The 19,101-nt window shown below is 37.4% G+C and overlaps 1 protein-coding gene and 1 pseudogene across 4 annotated transcripts; both read left to right on the top strand.

The window, feature by feature from the left end:
• Positions 1-6,105: 6,105 nt before the first annotated feature.
• Positions 6,106-10,969, top strand: LOC149199340 (protein EDS1B-like). Of its 4 annotated transcripts, none has more exons than XM_089402393.1 (5): positions 6,106-6,314; positions 6,536-6,587; positions 6,698-7,022; positions 7,205-7,981; positions 9,828-10,969. In XM_089402393.1, exons 3-5 carry the CDS (start codon positions 6,702-6,704, stop codon positions 10,560-10,562), a joined length of 1,833 nt encoding a protein of 610 aa, XP_089258519.1. In that variant the 5' UTR covers positions 6,106-6,314; positions 6,536-6,587; positions 6,698-6,701; the 3' UTR covers positions 10,563-10,969. The 4 variants fall into 4 exon arrangements, with proteins under 4 accessions (XP_089258519.1, XP_089258517.1, XP_089258518.1 ...); XM_089402391.1 differs by having other exon boundaries at positions 6,522-6,587; XM_089402392.1 differs by having other exon boundaries at positions 6,106-6,453.
• Positions 10,970-17,824: 6,855 nt separating this feature from the next.
• Positions 17,825-19,101, top strand: part of LOC149199339 (protein EDS1B-like) — a 58,154-nt pseudogene continuing 56,877 nt past the window's right edge.

Here is a 19,101-nt window from a genome sequence, read left to right as displayed (position 1 = left end):
TCAAAATTTGAATATATGTTGTGGCAGCTACCTCTATGGTTGTTCCATGTATAAGTGTCATTGATGGTTTTGAGTTTGATCAAACAAGAAGAAGCCAAGACATCTTGGAAGAGGTCAGATCCTGCTTCTAGCTTTCTAACACAACCCTTTTTTCTAAATATTTTTTCAAATTGAAATACCTCTCTAGGATACAAGATGCTGGGGAGATGAGAAGACTAAGATTCTTGATGGAGTTAAGAAAATGCATCTTATCTTTGGGCAATGAAGGGTCATATATTTTTGGAAGAAAATAAGTTTCTCACAAATCTGTGAGATGAAATTATATAACGAGAATTCCAAAAAAAAGAAAATATGTGAATTATGGATACCTCTTGAGAGTTCCAAATGATAACAAGACCTAACAATTAACCTTAGGCATCAAGAGCTATTGATTGACATCCTCAACCCCATTTGTCTATCAACTTGCATACAACTTCACAGGAAGTTATAATTTCCTGAAACATCAAGAAGGTTGGATGTTCCATGAGCCACTTTTCTTTGAGAACCATTTGCTTTCCCTTGCATTTGAGGCCTCCAATATTCTTTGATATTATCTTCATGGGGGAGATGAGTTGAGGGATAAACTTCTGAGATCAAATTTGTTCTACTTGAGTTGACAAGAATGCCACCTAGTTCTTCCAAATTTTGTTGATTTCTATTATAATATTTTTTCTTTTCATCCTTGTGTTGCTTTGTAGTCTTTTTCATAGGTTAGACATGAAACCCTAAAAGACTGGCACCAATTTTTCCTATTGAAACTTTTTGGGCTTAAATCCTTGATTTAGTAATGACTGTGCCTCGTATTTTGACTTAATGCTCTCAAAGGGAGATTGAGTCTTTATCTTTTCATCCCTTAGTAATTCTTGGGAGGTAGAGAGTGTCCAAATCCATTTCTTTTATTCCCTCATTATTGTGTGGTTACTTAGAATCTTTCCATGAGGTTTCTTAACGATCCAGATTCAGGGGTTTTGAGGAGGTAACTAGGGGAACCTTAGAGGATTCTTTGGGGTTACTAGTATCATGGATGTCTATTTGTAGGGGGGTGGGGTTTGGAGGAGGGGATGGGGATTCAATATTTTCAAGTGGTTCAAAGTTGTTTTTAGTAATAGGGTGTTTCCCAGATTTTGTTTATGGGAGTGGAGGCTTGGGTCAACAACAACAATTAGTCAGTCTAGAGAAGCCATCCTAAACTATAGATTGGCCTTAATGGAATGGTCTCGGGAACTAGCATGCATCAATTTCTATAGATATGCCTATATTTTGACATCTACATCAGTGGAACAAAATGTGTTCATAGTCCAAGGTTTGCTTCTAGATTTTGTCTTGATGGTAGAAATTAATCGACTTGAGAAATGGCTCTAGGATATTCATAGTTATGCATATGAAAGCGTAAGACATGTATATTTCTTGTTTATAGGCTTTTGAGACTTTGAAAAAATGGCCCAAATAATTTATGATGCTTGCTAATATTTCTTCGTCCCAAAATTCTCAAGGCAAGGAGTACATGCAGATCCAAATCAGGGCTACCGTAAAAAAATCTTTTTCAGGAACACATCTCTCCATCCAAAACCTAAGATATAATATTCCAAAGTTGAATAAGTATGGGTAATTTTTTAAAATCCTCATGGAATCATCCACATTGGCAAAGATTTTGGTGTAAAATCCTTTTTCCCAAACTCCAATTTGATCTGTCCTTTTGGATTCCTCTTGTGATGAATCTAGTAGGTGAGATATTTTTTCGAGGGCCACATGCCCAAGAATTTGTTTATTAAAAAATTATTTCTGATGTGTTGAATGTACTCAATTTGATTTGAATGCACCTCAAAATTTTGATTTGTGTCTTCTTTTGGAAGGAAACTTCTTGGAGGTCTTTAGCTAGTTGAAGCTTACCTTGAGGATCCTTGTTGCAAATATAAACTTCGATTTTTTGAAACCTCATCAAGTGAGCAGTAGTTTATTGAATGAAGCAATGGTCCCCTACAATAAATTTTCTATAGAGGGAGCTCCACTCTCTCCTACAACGTTGACCATGGCAACAAGAATTGCAGATGGTGTGAGTGGCGGGGAAGTCAACAAAAATGTAAGGAATGGTATTTTTCCTAAATGAAAGTAATGGTAACATTTGGTAGATAATGAATTTAATTAATCTTAAGGAAAGGTTGATTTTAGGTTTTCCGGGATGAAGCCTTAGGATATGGAGAATTTAATAAATAATTCCATTCATAAATAATTGTTGAAATTCCCATAAACTAAGTATTTTTCATAGTTAACTATACAATTTCCCATGGTTTAATGCTTCAATGCATGATAATCTTCATGAATTATGACATTTTCATTTCTAAGTAATGCTCCAAACCCCAATACTAATACTTCCTCCACTACTTAATATATAATTTCATTAATTTTAATTTCCTTCTAATCATCAGGAATTTTTAGGAATTTTAATGCTTGGCTTAGGATTAGGACAAACGCCAAGACTAGTTAGTATGTTCATTATTATAATTTCTACTTAGATCTAATAGATGGTTGGAGTGGTTTTCAAGGCATGGATATCTAATCACAATGAAATTGTTGTTCAAATAGAGGTAAAAATATAAGAATGCAATATAAATTTTCAAAATAAGAGTGCAATATAAAGTTTCAATATCTTCTATGTTTGTGGTTTTGATGAAAATATTATACTTCAAATATTATAATATCATTTCAAGAGTAGCTTAATATTTGAACCTACATTAGATAAGAGCTAATAGATTTGAAGTTTCATTAAAATAATTATTTTTTATGCCAATAATATTAACGTATTTTGCATATTATATATATTACTATTGTGGTTTATTATATTATATTAATGTAATTTAATAGTAAGAGATAATATTAAGGGTCATAATATTAATTATTTTGCACATTTAATTAGGCATTTAGATTTCTAGATAAAGTATGATGATTTGGTGAGGCTTCATAGCAAATAAATGACACAATGAATTAACAATATAAATGAAATCAACCTAGCGTTATTTCACCAATCTCCCTTTGTTAGCTAATTAACATGAGCATTAAAATTGAAATATGATAAATGAATAAAACTCATCCAGAGGAATGCTATTGTGGACCCGCTAAATCCAAATTACATGAAGATGTGAGTTGAAGCATGTCTTGAAGAGAGTGTTGCATTTTTCAAATGACTCTACACATGTAGTTCCATTTATTTAGAAAGTGAATTGAATCCAATCTCCAGATAATGCAGTTAATAATACCAATATAGTAACGTTATGGATCTGGGTGCCCTCTCGAATCATGATGCCCATAATTCCTCCCATGCCAACACAATCTAGAGCATTAATGGATGGGGTTGGGTGGTGATTCTCCTCTATAAACCTTGTAGATCACATTCAATGCAAAGGGGGAAGTCATGTTCAGACAAGGAATTGACATTCATACCTTCCTTGGAACATGGATTCAGATGTTATACCTCATAGGGACATTCATTCATGCACACAAACTGCTCTACGGATGATTGGTCTCTATTGCATTTAAATAGTAACAAAGGTTGAGGAGCTTGGCACATAGGGCATAGTTCTTTTTAACTAAACACTATGGTCCATGAACATGGACACACCAAGGGAGGAGGGCGAGAAGGGACCGATAGTCTCACTCTCCATTGCATGGCCAAGGGGTGGAACAATTGAATGAAGATTTTCCACAACATATTAGATGATTGGCTGCAACCATGGAAGCACAGACATTCAATAACACTTTTAATGGTCACTGGGCAATTAGGAACTTGCTTGGTTGTCATTTGAGGGATTAGAAAGAGGTGCTATGTTTCATGGCAAACATAACTACGAACATTCATTTCCATCTAGTCTAGGATCAGTCAACCCTGAGGGTCCTATCAAGCATTCTTGGAATTCGATTCCCTCCTCCACCCCCTCCTCTAGCTTCCTCTAATTCACTAGATAATTTAGATAATGTAAACTCTATCCATCAAGGAAAGAATCCTCCTAGCTTTGAACATCCAGGGTCTTAGAAAAAGAAGGAAAACCAACCAGGTAGTCTCGACTCTTCCGACCATGTGGAGAAGGAGCAAAATTCTTCCAACAAGACAATCATTGTAGACAATTTGAAAGAAAAGACATTGTAGTAGGAGGCCAACACCAACACAAATGGAATGTTTGTTGAGTGGGAATGACCTTCATAGTTACCAAAAGGCTATGATGACCCATTACAGTATCTCTATTAGCCTGACCAGGCTCGCTAAGAATCTCCAACGAAGGCATTCTCAGCCTTTGCTACTTTTCTATTTTTCTTGTGGTCGTTTGTTGTCGTTGGCTACCTAATTTTTGTTACTCTTATTTTTCCTATGATTATATGATGTCAAAAATTAGTCTTAGGACTCTAAGAGATACCATCTGGTTTCCCACTTAAGGGTAGATGGTCCCTCCCAAGCATGCTTTAGGATGAGAAGGTTTTTGTATCTAGAACATACTCATCTTGAACATAGTCCACTCATGCTTATCCATGCATGTACTGTATGTAAACTTTTGATAATCTAATGAAATTTTGCTTGCTTACAAAAAAACTACTAACATAGCAATGAATTTTTCAAAAGTGACACTTTAAATTCAATTAGAAGGTTTGATACAACATATGCCCTAAACATGTTAAAAATTAGCTTGGCCATGAACTGAATCATCCAACATATGAGAGCGAAAAGGTCATAAGGATGTTCTTAGATGAAATAACAAAAATTAAAGGTTAGAGTTGAACTAAATGAAATAGATAGCTATAGAATTGTTGCAAAATATGACAGTGTAAAATTAGGTTTGGAGAGCTAAATACAGATTTCACACCAATTCTCATCTAGACATGTGAGAAAAAATTAGATAAAAATATATTGATAAAAAGAACTTACAAAGAACAATAAAATGATTAAATGGACATAATGATATAATATAATTGAGCACAATCACACAAATGTCATGAATGATATAAACTACAGATTCACTTCTAATATCACTAGAATTAGTTAATATTTCTAATGAAAAGAAAGTCATCTATATAAGATCTTAGGAATGAAATTTATATTTAAATATATTTAATTGTTTTTATAAATTAATATATTTTTTTGGAATGCTATTTGGTGAAGTAATCATTCTAATTACAAATTTTGACATGATTATTAATAACATTATAAGAGAAAAATATTCACTTTTAAAAAATAATAATGAAATTTATGAAAATAAATAAAAAATAGGTACACATTGTTTATAAACATTTGGCAATATTTCATAAATTTGTAATTGAAATAACATTTACATTATTTGTAAAAAATATATTATTATTATGATAAAAATAAGATAAATAATAACTATAAGACAAATAACAAATACTAACAGCTTTGCAATAATACTTTTTTTTCCCATAAACTAAAATATTTGAAATCATTATCCTTATTTCCAGGAAATTCTTTCTGTTTCCATAATTTATTTGAAATCATTATCCTTATTTCCAGGAAATTCTTTCTGTTTGCATAATTTTTTTATGTTTAAAAGGAAAAAAGAAAATCTTTGACCGTATGGCCGCATAAGGGATAGGGTAACTCCTATTTCATAGACCATAGAAAAGTAATGCTCCCTGACATGTAAGGCAGATAGCTTTAGCCCTCTCTCCAGCCTTCTATCTCGATTTGCGTGCTGTCACTTTCTCTCTAACCTGCTATCTCGATTCGCGTGGTGTCACTCAGAAAGAGAAAACTATCTACCTTGCATATCAGGAAACATTTACTTTCTATGGTCTATGAAATAGGAGTCGCCTAAGCAATACAGCATACAATCCCTGTAGCATTGTGACTCATCTAAATATAAAATGGTTTCAGATTCTCCTATCATTTCCGCGACGGTTCTAATTAATGCAAAGTGATGTGGGTGTTCAAAGGTTTTTGGAAATTTAGAGGAAAAAAAAGATGCTTTCAAATCCCTAGTAATTTAAAATTTTAAATGTCCCATCAGGAGAAATCAGCGATTCGATTCTATCACATTTTGACGTTGCTTAATAAATCCGGTAGCCTAGTGAGTCTTGCACCGGAGTTTCCTGGGAGTTCACTTTTATAGAACCCAAATTTGACACGGCAAATTTGCTTGTCAGTTTTTTGCATACCCTCAATGTTTGGTCCCCTCATAAATACCCATTCTCCTCTCCCTGACGGCCATTAAAGTGCGGGAGGAGGAATATACATCTCACTGCGTTCGTTGCAGGGCTTCCACTTGAGAGTTGAGGTATGATACTCTTCAGACAAATGTATTGCTACATTAATTAGCTGACTGCTCCTCTGGTTTTCTGGACTGAGTCTTGCAGTGGAGTTTCCTGGGCATTCAGTTTTGTAGAACCCAAATTTTACACGGCAAATTTGCTTCTGTCAGTTTTCTACACCCTCAATAGTTAGTTTTCTTATAAAATAAGCACTTAGCTCCTTTCCCTCACAGCCATTGAAGTGCAGGAGCAGGAATATATATCTCACAGCGTTCATTGCAGGGTCTTCCAGATTTGAGGTATAATAATACTCTTCAGCTTTTGTTGTTATTGTTGGACAAATGTATTGCAAGATTCCTTAGCTGACTGCTCCAGTCGTTCGTTGGATTGTGTGTGTATATAATGTCAGAATAATGGCTGGATCAGTTTCTGTTTTCTCGGACGCCATGCTATTGGCTGCCTGCAAGTTATCTTGCAGTGTTTACATGAATGAAGGCCGTGATGAGCCCTCGTATGTGAGGTCTGACATGGGCGATACAGTTGTCTTTGCTTTCCGTGGCTCTCTTGAACCCCATGTCGTCACATCCACAGCAACCAAATTCGGAGAATGTCAAATTCATGATATTGGCTGTCTGGAGTGGATGAAAGATGGGAATAACCAGCCAGCATTAGTCCATGAGGGTTCTCTCACTCAATTCTTGCCCATTTGGAACAAATCTCCTCTTCAAGAAGAGGTTCTTCCATTTCCAGTTCTTTTATTGGAAATTCCGTACAATATTTGCGTTAGCGGAAGCATAAATACATAGATCACCTTAAACCAAAAGCCTAGCTTTCTTTTGGGGTTAAGTGGATCTATGCTAGCCTGAGAAGATTGGCCTTTCATGGATTCATTTTGTAATTTTGATTGTTGTTGCAGGTACGCCTAGCATATGGAAAGGGGAAGACCGTGGTGTTCACTGGTCACTCCATGGGAGGGGCTATTGCCTCTTTGGCCACGCTATGCATCTTGGATAAACAGCTGCAGCCCGGCAACCCTAAATCTATTTTCTGCATCACGTTTGGCTTCCCTCTGGTTGGCGATGAAGTTGTAGCACGAGCAGTTCGTCGAAAGAGTTGGGCGGATCAGTTCTGCCATGTGGTTTTAAGATGTGATGTCTTCTCTAGAATTTTGTTGGCCCCTTGCATGTCTGTGCGTCAGTCCTTGAAGGCAATGTTGCCGTATTTGGAGAGATCAATGGAAAGTGCGGGTGACTTTATTGGATCCACTGACACACCTATGGAAGAAGCCCTCCCAGAGGGCATTGCTGAGTTTGTCGGCACTGTACTCCAGCATTGTTCGGCTGTTGTAAATTACAGCAGCGCAGCGAAAATGAGTCCTAACAACCCCTTGCTAGCTTCTGTAAAACCTCTGGTGAAGCTGAGTCCCTATAGGCCATTTGGGCATTATGTATTCTTGTCCAGGACCGGTGGGATTTGGACGAAAAATCACTTTGCTGTATTGCCCATCCTGTATTATGCCCTGCAAACATTAGATGCTAATTCAGAGCACTTCATGTTGGAGCACGTTCTTTATAACCATGTCTTACCCAATGCTTTGCAAAACACAGTGAAGCTGGAGCTTTCGGATCTTCCTTTGTCAGACGCCGGCTCAAGAATGGCAACAGAAATGGAAGCTCTTGGGCTTGGAATTCAGGTAAGCCTTGTTGCATTCAATTTTTTTTCCCTTTAGTATCAATATAAAATAGTAACAACCCTATGATTTAAAATAGTAACAACCTTATGATTTAAAATAGTAATAATCTAGTCTGGGTAGCTCACTTGGTAATGGTAATTTTAGATATTTGAAATTATTGAAATTCAAAAGACTTTGGTAATGGTAATTTTAGATGGGTGAAATTGTTGAAGTTCAATAGATTCTGGTTCGAATCCCCTTAATCTTATTGTTGTGACTCTGGTTACCATGGAAAAGACCAATCATAGCCCAGAAATAAAACAAATCATAATCCTAAAAATTTAGTAATAGTTATGTCAAGCCAGCTACTAGATTCCTCCAGATTTAATAATAATAATATTAATTTACAGTTATCATTACAACTTAAAATAATAACTCCAATTTGCAAGCCAAACAAAATAACTTAATACAGTAACTCTCCAGTTTCCAAGCCTGATTTAAACCGCTATGATTTAAAATAGTAATAATCTTACTGTTCTGATTCCAACTGAGCTCATTAGAAGAGGCTGACATGCAAGTATTTAAAGTTCTTTAGGCTTTGTTAATAACCAAATTCTATTTTTAATGGATAAATTGAATTCAGTAAAACGGTTGTATTTTGTTTATTATATATGTTTTATTTATAATATTTTTTACTTTATTTAGCATGGAAAAGATGTTGTGTGTGAAGATTTAAATTAAAGTAATAAAATAAGAACTGATTTTTTATGGTATTGATTTATGTTATGAGTGTAGAATATAAATTTTTTTATTTGATAAAATTTAGATCCAAAATTAAAATGATTCACTATGAATTTTAATTTATGAAAAATGATTTGATAAATCCAGATTCAAAATTAAGATAACTCACTATTAATTTATGAAAGATGATTTACTAAAAATAGAAATATTACTTTTTTTACTATTAAGCGATAAGATTTTAAGATTTAAAAATTAAAATGAAGTGGAATTTGGGATATTGACTGTCATATAAAATAGGGGCATCTTTATCTCAATTGCGGATTCCTCATCGGACAAACATGGAAGCAACCATGTCCATCCAATTACCAAATATTCAAGAAATTGGCAATCGAGATAAACTCAAAAATAAAACAATAGTAATCGTATTTCTTCAATCAACTATAGATCTCCATACTAAGAATCCAGAGTGGCTCTCTAGCATATTCTGCTCCCTTTTCATTTGATTTAGTTTGGGTCACTTTTCAACATATTGTTGTACATTGTGTTAAGTTTCCATTTGATTTAGTTTGGGCTAGCTTCACAAAGTATTGGTGTACATTGGGCTTAACTTGTCTGAAATCAAGTTTACTATAGATTTTTCGGCGTAAATTATATGGCATTTCATTTGTCCACGCGTTTCGAACCAATCAGTGTGGTTTATAGTCAGGGCAAGTTGAATGAACAGATCTAGCTTTGCATATTAAATAAATAAAGCAGAACATCCAACGGGTAAATCTCATGACCTGGTCATTTATCTATTTAATAGGCAAAGCGAGATAACGGGTAAATCTCATGACCTGGTCATGAGATTTACCCGTTGGATGTTCTGCGTTATCTATTTAATAGGCAAAGCGAGATCTGTTCATTCAACTTTCCCTGAGATGAACCACACTGGTTGGTTCGAAACGCATGAAATGCCATGTGATTTACTCCCAAAAATCTATCGTAAACTTGATATAGATCACAGAAGCCTCAATTCAACAATTGTCTGAAATCATTTTATAATTATTATTGTTTTGAATGATTACAAGTAGTGTTATTGTATCTATTTCCAATATCCATATAAATGGGAAAAATATCTGTGCAGAATTGTCAAGCTAGACTTGCCCTGAACGCAGCAGAACAATTTCTGAAACAGCAGAGGGAGAACGTGTCTAAAGTGGAGAATGAATATCCAGCAAAGATGGAAATCGCTGTGAAAGCACTTGAAGATTATCGCAGCTCGTGTTTCAGAAATGGCACTGGATATTTGGACGCTTTCAAAAACAAACAGCGACGTGATCTAGACTTCCACGCAAATCTCAGGAGGCTGGAGCTTGCCGGCTGGTGGGACGAGATCATACTGAACATGTTTGATAAGGACGAATTACCCGATGATTTTCAGTGCAGTGAAGAGTGGCTAAGACGTGGCACTCACTACAGGCTACTGGTTGAGCCACTGGACATCGCAAATTATTATAGACTGGGAAAAAACGAGGACTCAGGATTCTACGGAAGGCCTCGTCGTTATAAAACTCTTGAAAATTGGTTGGAAGACAATGAAGAAAATAAGCAACTGCAACCACCCACGATGCTCACTCAGGACTCGTGTCTTTGGGCTTATGTGGAAGAAATTGCATGCTTAATGCATAAGAAGATTTATAACGATGAAAAAAGAACAGAATTGGAGAATCGTGTGAAGCCTTTGATTGAATCCCATGGTTTGTGCATGGAAGATCTTTGGACTGGCGAATCCACCTTCAAAAAAGTGGTCAATTGGTTGTGGCAGAACATGACTCCAGTGCAGCAAGAAACCTCTCCCTTCCGTTCTATTATTTATTAGAGCCCGCAGACAGCCCAGAAGAATTGATTGAATGATGAATGGTACATCTCGATACTAATAATTGGGAGTGGCCCTATGCCATTCTGCTTCGGCCCTATGCCATTCTGCTTCTGCTTCTTTTTCATTTGATTTAGTTTTGGGTCACTTGTGGAGTAGCCTTGTAGATTTTGTTGGGCTTTTCCATTTGATTTAGTACTGGGTTTTTTGTGGAGTGCTGGGCTTTTCTATTTGTTTCAGTTGTGTAGTATGGTAGTAGATTGGGCCTCCTCTACTTTACCATTTGTTTTAGTTTTGGAGTATTGTAGTAAATTGGGCCTAGACTCTATAAGTATTATTGGCACTGATTTGGTTTGATTTATTATATCTGTTTTTGATATTTATATAAATAAAATTATTTTTATGGAAAATATTGGATGAAGTTCACATTTTATTTTTATTTTTGAAGTTTATATTTTTTTTATTAATAATTAAGTGTATATAAATATTTATTTTGAATGAGGGTTTAATTATTGGTAAGAAGGTTGAAATTTATTTTCAAGTTTTTATGTCTTTTTCCATTCTAATTAAAATCATTAACTAAAACAAATGTCACGTAAAAAAAATGCTATATAAATTGATTTATTTATAACTTAAAAATCTATATAATAAAGAGGAGGAAAGTCTACATGGTTAAATTTTTTATTAAATGTTATATATATATATATATATATATGTTTTTTAATCATTAATAATAATAATAACTTTAAATCAAATAATAATTCAACTAATTTTCATGATTTTTAAAATTTTCCCATTTGAGATATATGATAAAATATCTCTTTTATTATTTGAGATATATGATAGATTTTCCTACTATATAAAGAAAAACGTTTTGATGTTTATTATTTAGATATTTATAGTGATTTAACTTATATAACTAGACTGGTTTTTATGTTTATGGAGTAATATTAAATTAAATGAAAACCATCAAATGACCAATTTTCAATAAGGATTTCCATTGTGAATGTGGTACTCTAATCAAGTTAGTTATATTTAAATTAAAGGGTTGTAATTTTTTTCTTGTAACTTTGCATCTAATCCATCATTTGTTGACATAATGCCCCCAACATTGTTGGAATTAGTAATTCCTACTTGTCTCAGTTGTGGTTCTTTCTATTTAGAGGAGTTTGTTCCTATTTTGTTTCCTATATTTGTCAGTGGTTGAGATATTCTCTCAACCAACAGATTATGTGTCCAATATAGTTTCCCTATCTTGAGACAATGCTTCATATATTTATTTGTAACATTATTTGATTAATGGAAGATATAGATTTTCTTATGGAAATCTAGCTTATGTGAGAGTTTGTGGTGTAGAGTCATGATGATGGTGTATTGTTTCACATACATTTATTAGTAAGAAAGTCTAGGATGTTTTGTAGTGGTCCTTGTAAAGTATGTACTTGATAACTCTATGAGATGGAGTGTGAAATGTAACCCTGATGAGTCATATGTATCCCCATAAAGTTCGTGGCAATCTTAAAACCACTTTGTAATTGTAGGTTTGTGGTCAGTCGGAAAGTATCCCCATAAAGTTCGTTGCAATCTTAAAACCACTTTGTAGTTATAGGTTTGTGGTCAGCCGGAAAACATTTTGCAGTATCGGTTGTGGTAAGCCAAAAACCATGTGTAAGAGTGAAGTGGACAATGATTCTTGTAGGCATGGTTTAGGGTCAGCAGACAAAACCCTTGGCATGGTTGAGGATGAACCGAGATAACCCTAGGCATGGTTGAGTCGGGTCTTTGGTGTGCCTTGGTGGCTGTGTTGAGCCTAGGTGGTTGAGTTGAGTTGTGGTTGTTGAGAGCCCTTGGTGGCATGATTGAAGGTGATCCGATAAAACCTAGAGCATGGTTATGGGTAATCCGCTAAAACCCATGATGATGATATTAGGGGGAGATTTGCAAGTACAGCTAATTTTATGCAGTTATAATGGTTGACAGACCCATGTATGCGAAGGGAATCCTAGTAGACTAGTAGTTGCAACAGTTAGCACCCATGCATTCTAGTGGATGGTTGCTCCTTTATATGGACATCAACATATTCTTTTGCTATGTTTGACCACAACTAGATTTTGCAGATTGATATCGAGACAAGTACTCATCAAGGGGGTGTGTTGGAATATGTAATTCCTACTTGTCTCAGTTGTGATTCTTTCTATCTAGAGGAGTATGTTCCTATTTTGTTTCCTATATTTGTGTGTGACTTAGATATTCTCTCAACCAATAGATTGGGTGTCCAAGATAGTTTCCCTATCTTGAGACAACACTTCATATATATTTATTTGTAACATTATTTGATTAATGGAAGATATAGATTTCCTTATGGAAATTTAACAAACATTACGAGGGATTTTAATAACTACTCTAGGACTTCTCCTTCTCAAGTGCTCAAGTGTCCAATTCTACAGAGAATGGAGTTTATCTGTTTTCGCACACTAATCCAGGTGGATATTGGTGGCCACCTGCCTATTCCACTTAGACCCTCACCATTGTTTCTTTCAGTTTTTCAGTTTCGTTAATTGTAGCATAGTGTTGACACCTAATCATCAGGATTAGGTGAACAACTGTAATTGATGTAAATAAATAATAGAAAAGATGAAGAGTCACTAGGAGATGAAATGAACAGTCTCTCCCTCATGTATATAATAAAGACCAACCTGAATGAATATCATGAATTGTTTTGAGGAGTTACCTCTTGGTCTGACATGGTATCAGAGCTAGCGCCATTTTTGGCTTCCCTCTGCTTTGTAACTCCCTATTCTGCCTATGCAGACTGACATCTCTCTCACTGTTATTCTGCTGATTCTACCTAGCCTGTCAGCTCTAACCCTACCTCCCATTCAAGAATAGAGTCGACTCCTAATTTTGAAACAGTTTCATTCACTGTGCACTGCTTGTCGATGAAATGGGCACTTCTTATCGATGAAATCGAGACTCCCGCCACAACCACTCTTGCCTCTGCCTTTAGATGGCCTCTGTAAGCATTGTGAATTTGCCATTGGGAAAATGACCACAACCATCACCGCATATCCCCGCAACAGGAAAAAGGACTATTCATTTCACGATTACATTGCGCTAGTACATGAGCGAACTCTTCCTTACCTAAAGACTCTACAGCGTTTGCATCAAGCATGACAATTTCGTTGCAAGAATGGCACCAAAAGCCTTCTTCCGTGCAAGAATTTCAAAGGAAATCGGATATTCTTTAGTGAAGCACGTTCTTCTAAAAGTCTGAGCTAGCAGATCATCAAAATCTGAATTGGGAAAACCGCCAGTTGTGACGTACTTTGAAAAAGTCTCAGCAACATTAGGCTTTCCACCCGAAGCTTTTGTGCTAGGGGTCTTCATTTCATCATTGCTCAGTTGATATGCAATGGCCTCCCTTGGAGATTGTATTGGAGGCAGTGGCACCGGGTCCCAACACGACTTAATACCAACCTTTGTGGCCATTAAGCCATTCAATTGATATGTTATTTCAATTGATACGCTACTCCAATGCTATTGTTGTCCAGAGCCTATGGGTGAGAGCCTCCTCTCCTGTGCAAATGGTATAATTATTTTTAGTGATTGTGAGTTGTTTCATTGTATATGTGTATGACATTGAATATTAGAGTTGGTGAATGGTGAATGCTATTATGCTGAATGATATTGTGGGGTATGGTATATTACAATTTTGTACAGTGTGTTGGTCGCTCTAATTGTTTTCACAATTCGAGCTCCACATAAATTGTCAACCCGAGAAGGTCTTTTTATTCCAAAGGTAATAGCGCACTGGATATGCTCAATTTCAAAAGCAGCTCGATGTCGTAGTAAAAGAAAGACACACATTCATCAATCTATCAATTTACAGTCTACTTAATTAACGCCGAAGTCAATTAAATTATAGCAGAAACGATTTCTCTGTTACAGCAAAGGAAAATAAATCTATAAGGGAAGAAATCATTCAACCATAGCAGGAACAGGACCCTATTCCTTGGTGGGAACTTCAGCACCTGCTGCCTGGCACTAATCACACTGTAAAAGAAGTAGCCTCAAGAGGTCAAGACCCTATTCCCAGGAACAGGAACCTTCAGCACTTGTCCTCTTGTTTCTAATCACACTGCAGGTAAAAGAAAGCAATCAATGGGAGCAAGACCCTATCCCTTCGTGCAGGGATTTTTAGCACATGCTCTCATCATCCACTCGTGCATTCAATACATGTAGCGCTAAGAAACAGAGTATCGCAAACCATGTAACTAGTGTTTCAGCAACAGAATTAAAGAAAATACAAATACATAAAGAAATAAACAACTACAGAAACAAAAGGGGTGGATCTTGTGAGGAAGGCGGGCCCTTTCCTTCTCACAAGATTCCCCAGGAGAAAGAATTAAACTGGAACGCTCAAAACAAGTCTTTATTCATCTGTCAAGAAACTGATACATTACAAAAAGGAGACTAGCTCCTGTCTCACACAATGCTGTTCTATGAATTACAGTTCGATCCCCTCTAATGATGATGTCTCCTCTTTTTAAAGAGGAGACATCATTTACAATTTACACAAGAGCGAATATCTCGACTCTGTTCAAAACAATACTATTCTGTTCTTTCTTAAAAAGAGATAATGTTACAACCGAGACAACAGAAGTGCTATCTTCAAGGTAATCCAGGTAACCGTATCTTCGGGCTGCTGCTATTATCCACAAAAAGTTCTTCCAGAATCGCAAATTACGCATAACGGGATTTGCGTGCTTGACGGCTGTTTCAGCAACTGAGTTAGCTGTTTCAGCATCGGGACTAGCTGTTTCAGCAACGGGACCAGCTGTTTCAGCAACGGAGTCCGCTGTTTCAGCAACGAAGTCAGCTGTTTCAGCAACGGCCGCTCGTTCCCAACAAGGCATATAACTTATCTGCGATCTTTGACTTGTGTTAGCAACAATGCACTTCAATAATTGATAAAATATAAGAGTATTATGGAATTAAATGTAAGACAGATTAACCATATAATAAAGAAGAGGTTTCTATATACCTTGGGATAAAGTGAATGAAAAAGACATTGAGGTTCATGGTTTTAAGAGTAAAGTGATGTCAAAATATATGGCAAAAATGGTACATAGTGGAGTCCTAACATCCCCCCCAGCTAAAAATGTTGCATGTCCTCAGGCAACCCCTCGTCTGAATCAGAGTCTGAGTACTGAGACTGAGCATGAAAATTACTCAAGCAGTAGCTGGAGAAGGTGGCATCTGTAGGAGCTCTGAATCCGTTGTTGTTCTGCAAATGTTTCCATGCCAAGGCTTCATCTCTGTTAGTCAACTGATACTGACACTGATATTTTTCTGAAGGTAGCCATAAGATTGGAAAACGGAAATGATACCCGATCCAATTTACTCCACAATGTTGAATGCAATTAATATACTTAGGGACCCTGGATAATGCAGCTTGAAGATTGAGAGGGTTAAAAGGATGATAATCCTGTCTTTCCTTACATGACTGTTCCCAAAACATAGTATTGGCCTTTAATGCAGCAGGGCTCTTCATTCTAATGTGCTCTTGACACTTAAAAAGAATTGAAGCCTGTAATTCCTGTATGTGCTCGTTCATTCCTGGCTTCTGCAAGAATTCATAATACTCTGCTACAAACATAGCTGGGCCTACAGGCTCTGGTCTAATCCACAGGAGTTTATTCTCCTCATTATGACTGCTTGCAGTGAACGCAGTCTGCCAAGTGAGCTGGTTAGACAGAAATGAAGCAAATGCCCTAATTTGTATATCGCCTGTAATTGGAATAAGATTAACTCTCCTATCCTCAGGAATGGCCTCATTATGAAGGTAGAGTTCGCACAGCAGATGCTGGTCACTTTCAGGGGCCTCCTTAAAGGTCTCAACAAATTTCTCTGAAGTCAGTAATTCATGTGGTCTGCCATATGCTATTGATTTTATTTGAAAATAAACTAGTCGTTCAGTAAGAAAGAGAGAGTAATTTACAGAGGGTTTACGTGTAACCATCAACTTCCGCACCAATGAAAACATCAAGGCTATCCGTTCCTTAGACTGTCTGGCTTCCTTCTTATATTCCCTGTGCTCTTGCAGTATTTGTTCCCAGCTATCCCAGTTAGTATATACATAGCTCTGCCATTGCAACTTATGCTGTCGTAATACTATATCCTGTTCTTCAGCATGTTTCTTCTTCCATCTGTTCAGTTGTTCCAATGGGTCCCATGGCGGAGTCTGTGTCTTTTTAACAGAAGTAGTGGGTTGGGACACTAATTCCTCTGTCTGTATGGCTGCCTCAGAGGTAATGCGTTGGGGCATTGTTTCTTCTGTCGGAATAGCTGCATCAGTAGTAGTGTGCTGGGGCAGTGTTTCTTCTGTCGGAATAGCTGCATCAGTAGTAGTATGCTGGGGCAGTGTTTCTTCTGTCGGAATAGCTGCATCAGTAGTAGTGTGCTGGGGCAGTGTTTCTTCTGTCGGAATAGCTGCATCAGTAGTAGTATGCTGGGGCAGTGTTTCTTCTGTCGGAATAGCTGCATCAATAGTAGAGTGCTGGGGCAGTGTTTCTTCTGTCGGAATGGCTGCATCAGTCCACAAAGGATGAGATATCTCTGGTTTGATTTCTTCTTCTTCTTGCACCATAGGGGGTCCTACTGGTTCTTGTGGAGCAGTAGGGCATTCCTCTTGTATTCCCTCTGTCATAATTGTTTCAGGGAGTGGAATTTCAACTACTTTATAGCCTGCATTTTGATAAATGGTGCCACACTCCTTGCACATATATTCCATACATGGCTCCCTGTTTTGCATTGAGGCTACATGTGCTAATGTATGGAGATTGAGTTCTTTTTCAAAAGCCTCTCGGGCCATGGCTAATTCAGCTCTGTAAGCTTCTACTTCAGACTTCAGGAACTCATTTTCCTGCAGTAGAGATGTCATAGTGTGTGGACCTTGTATGCTGATTGTTTCTGTTGGAATATTTTGTTGATGCACGGTGGTAGCTGGTTGTTGCACCACAATGGGTGGTTCCTGTGTTTCATCCACCGTGCCAGGAATGGATTCTTGTTCTCCAGTGACTAGATCTGATACCACACTGGGTAATCCTTGTGTTTCATCGGGAATGAATTCTTGTTCCTCAGCAACTAGTTCTGATACTACACTGGGTAGTCCTTGTGTTTCATCAGGAATGAATTCTTGTTCCTCAGCAACTAGTTCTGATACCATAGTGGGTAGACCTTGTGTTTCATCCATCGGGCCAGACATGGACTCTTGTGCCTCAGTGACTAGTTCTGGTACCACAGTGGGTGGTTCTTGTGTTTCATCCACTGGGTTAGGAATGGATTCCTGTGTCTCAGTCTCCGGTTCTGGTATTTCAGTCACTGGGCATTTCCCATTATCATCCTGCTTGTTGTATTCCTGTGCCTCAGTGACTGGTTCTTGTGGAGCAGTCACTGGGCATTTCCCACTATTATCCTGCTTGGTGTATTCTTGTGCCTCAGTGACTGGTTCTTGTGTTTCAGTCACTGGGCAAGTGACTGGTTCTTGTGGAGCAGTCACTTCTTGACCCACAAACAATGTCATATTATCCCGAGGCACTGGTTTTTGTGTGACAGTGCCTTCGGACGAGACAGGTTGGGAAGTTTGGGATGGGGATAAGGGTTTTAATAGAATAGTGGCAGGGTTAGGGAAAATGGAAGTGGATTTTGTCTCAACAGTCTTTGTCCTCTTCCTTTTTGATAGGAAGGCAGTAAAATCACTGCCTTTCCTCTTTTTCGAAAGGGAGGGCTTTTTCTTGGGGACAGGGTTTTCCGGAGGGGTAAGAATTTGGGATGTAGACCTTGTCCGTGGTCTGGAGCTTGTGACTGCTGGGGTTTTCCTCTTTTTCTTAACAGGTGAAGAAGGGGGTGTTAGAGAGTCGTCACTAGGGACAGGAATAGTAGAGGGTGTTAGCTCTGCTAACCGAGGCGAGCTCGGGGTTGGGTTGACTGGGGAATGCGGGGTTTCCTCCTGTTGTTCTTCATGAGGAATCTCTGGAATGTCATGAGGATTTTCAGACGGTTGGGACGTTTTCTCTTGCTGAGGAATTTCGACCGGCTGGGGAATTTCAGGTGGGGCTTGCAAAGGGACTTCGGGTAATTGGGGAATTTCTGGTGGGGCTTGCAGAGGGACTTCAGGTAATTGGGGAATTTCTGGTGGGGCTTGCAGAGGGACTTCAGGTGGGGCCTGCGGAGGGACTTCAGGTAGGGCCTGCAGAGGGGGATTTTGCTGAGCAAAACCCCTCTGTATTAGCAGCTGGCATAAGCGGTGATGGGTAAGGGATGACATTGGAGATTTGGCTCGTTTACAATAATACGACATGTTTTTAATACAACCAAGCAGATAATAAGGGATATTGATGAGTCTTCCATTCCTCAAATGATTCAGCAAAACAAAGTCATGATTGTACACTACCTGATAACGCCCCTCACATGTTAGGTAGTGTTTGACGAATTCTGCTACTGATGGCCATGGTTGAGGAAGTGAGTGCAGACTGACCCC

Source organism: Pinus tabuliformis, chromosome 2_1 (assembly GCF_031772625.1).
Source record: "Pinus tabuliformis cultivar Carrire ecotype Pingquan chromosome 2_1, CPIR1, whole genome shotgun sequence".
Lineage (NCBI taxonomy): Eukaryota > Viridiplantae > Streptophyta > Pinopsida > Pinales > Pinaceae > Pinus > Pinus tabuliformis.
Note: the sequence above shows the minus strand (reverse complement) of the source record. Positions and strands in the feature narration are given on the sequence as shown.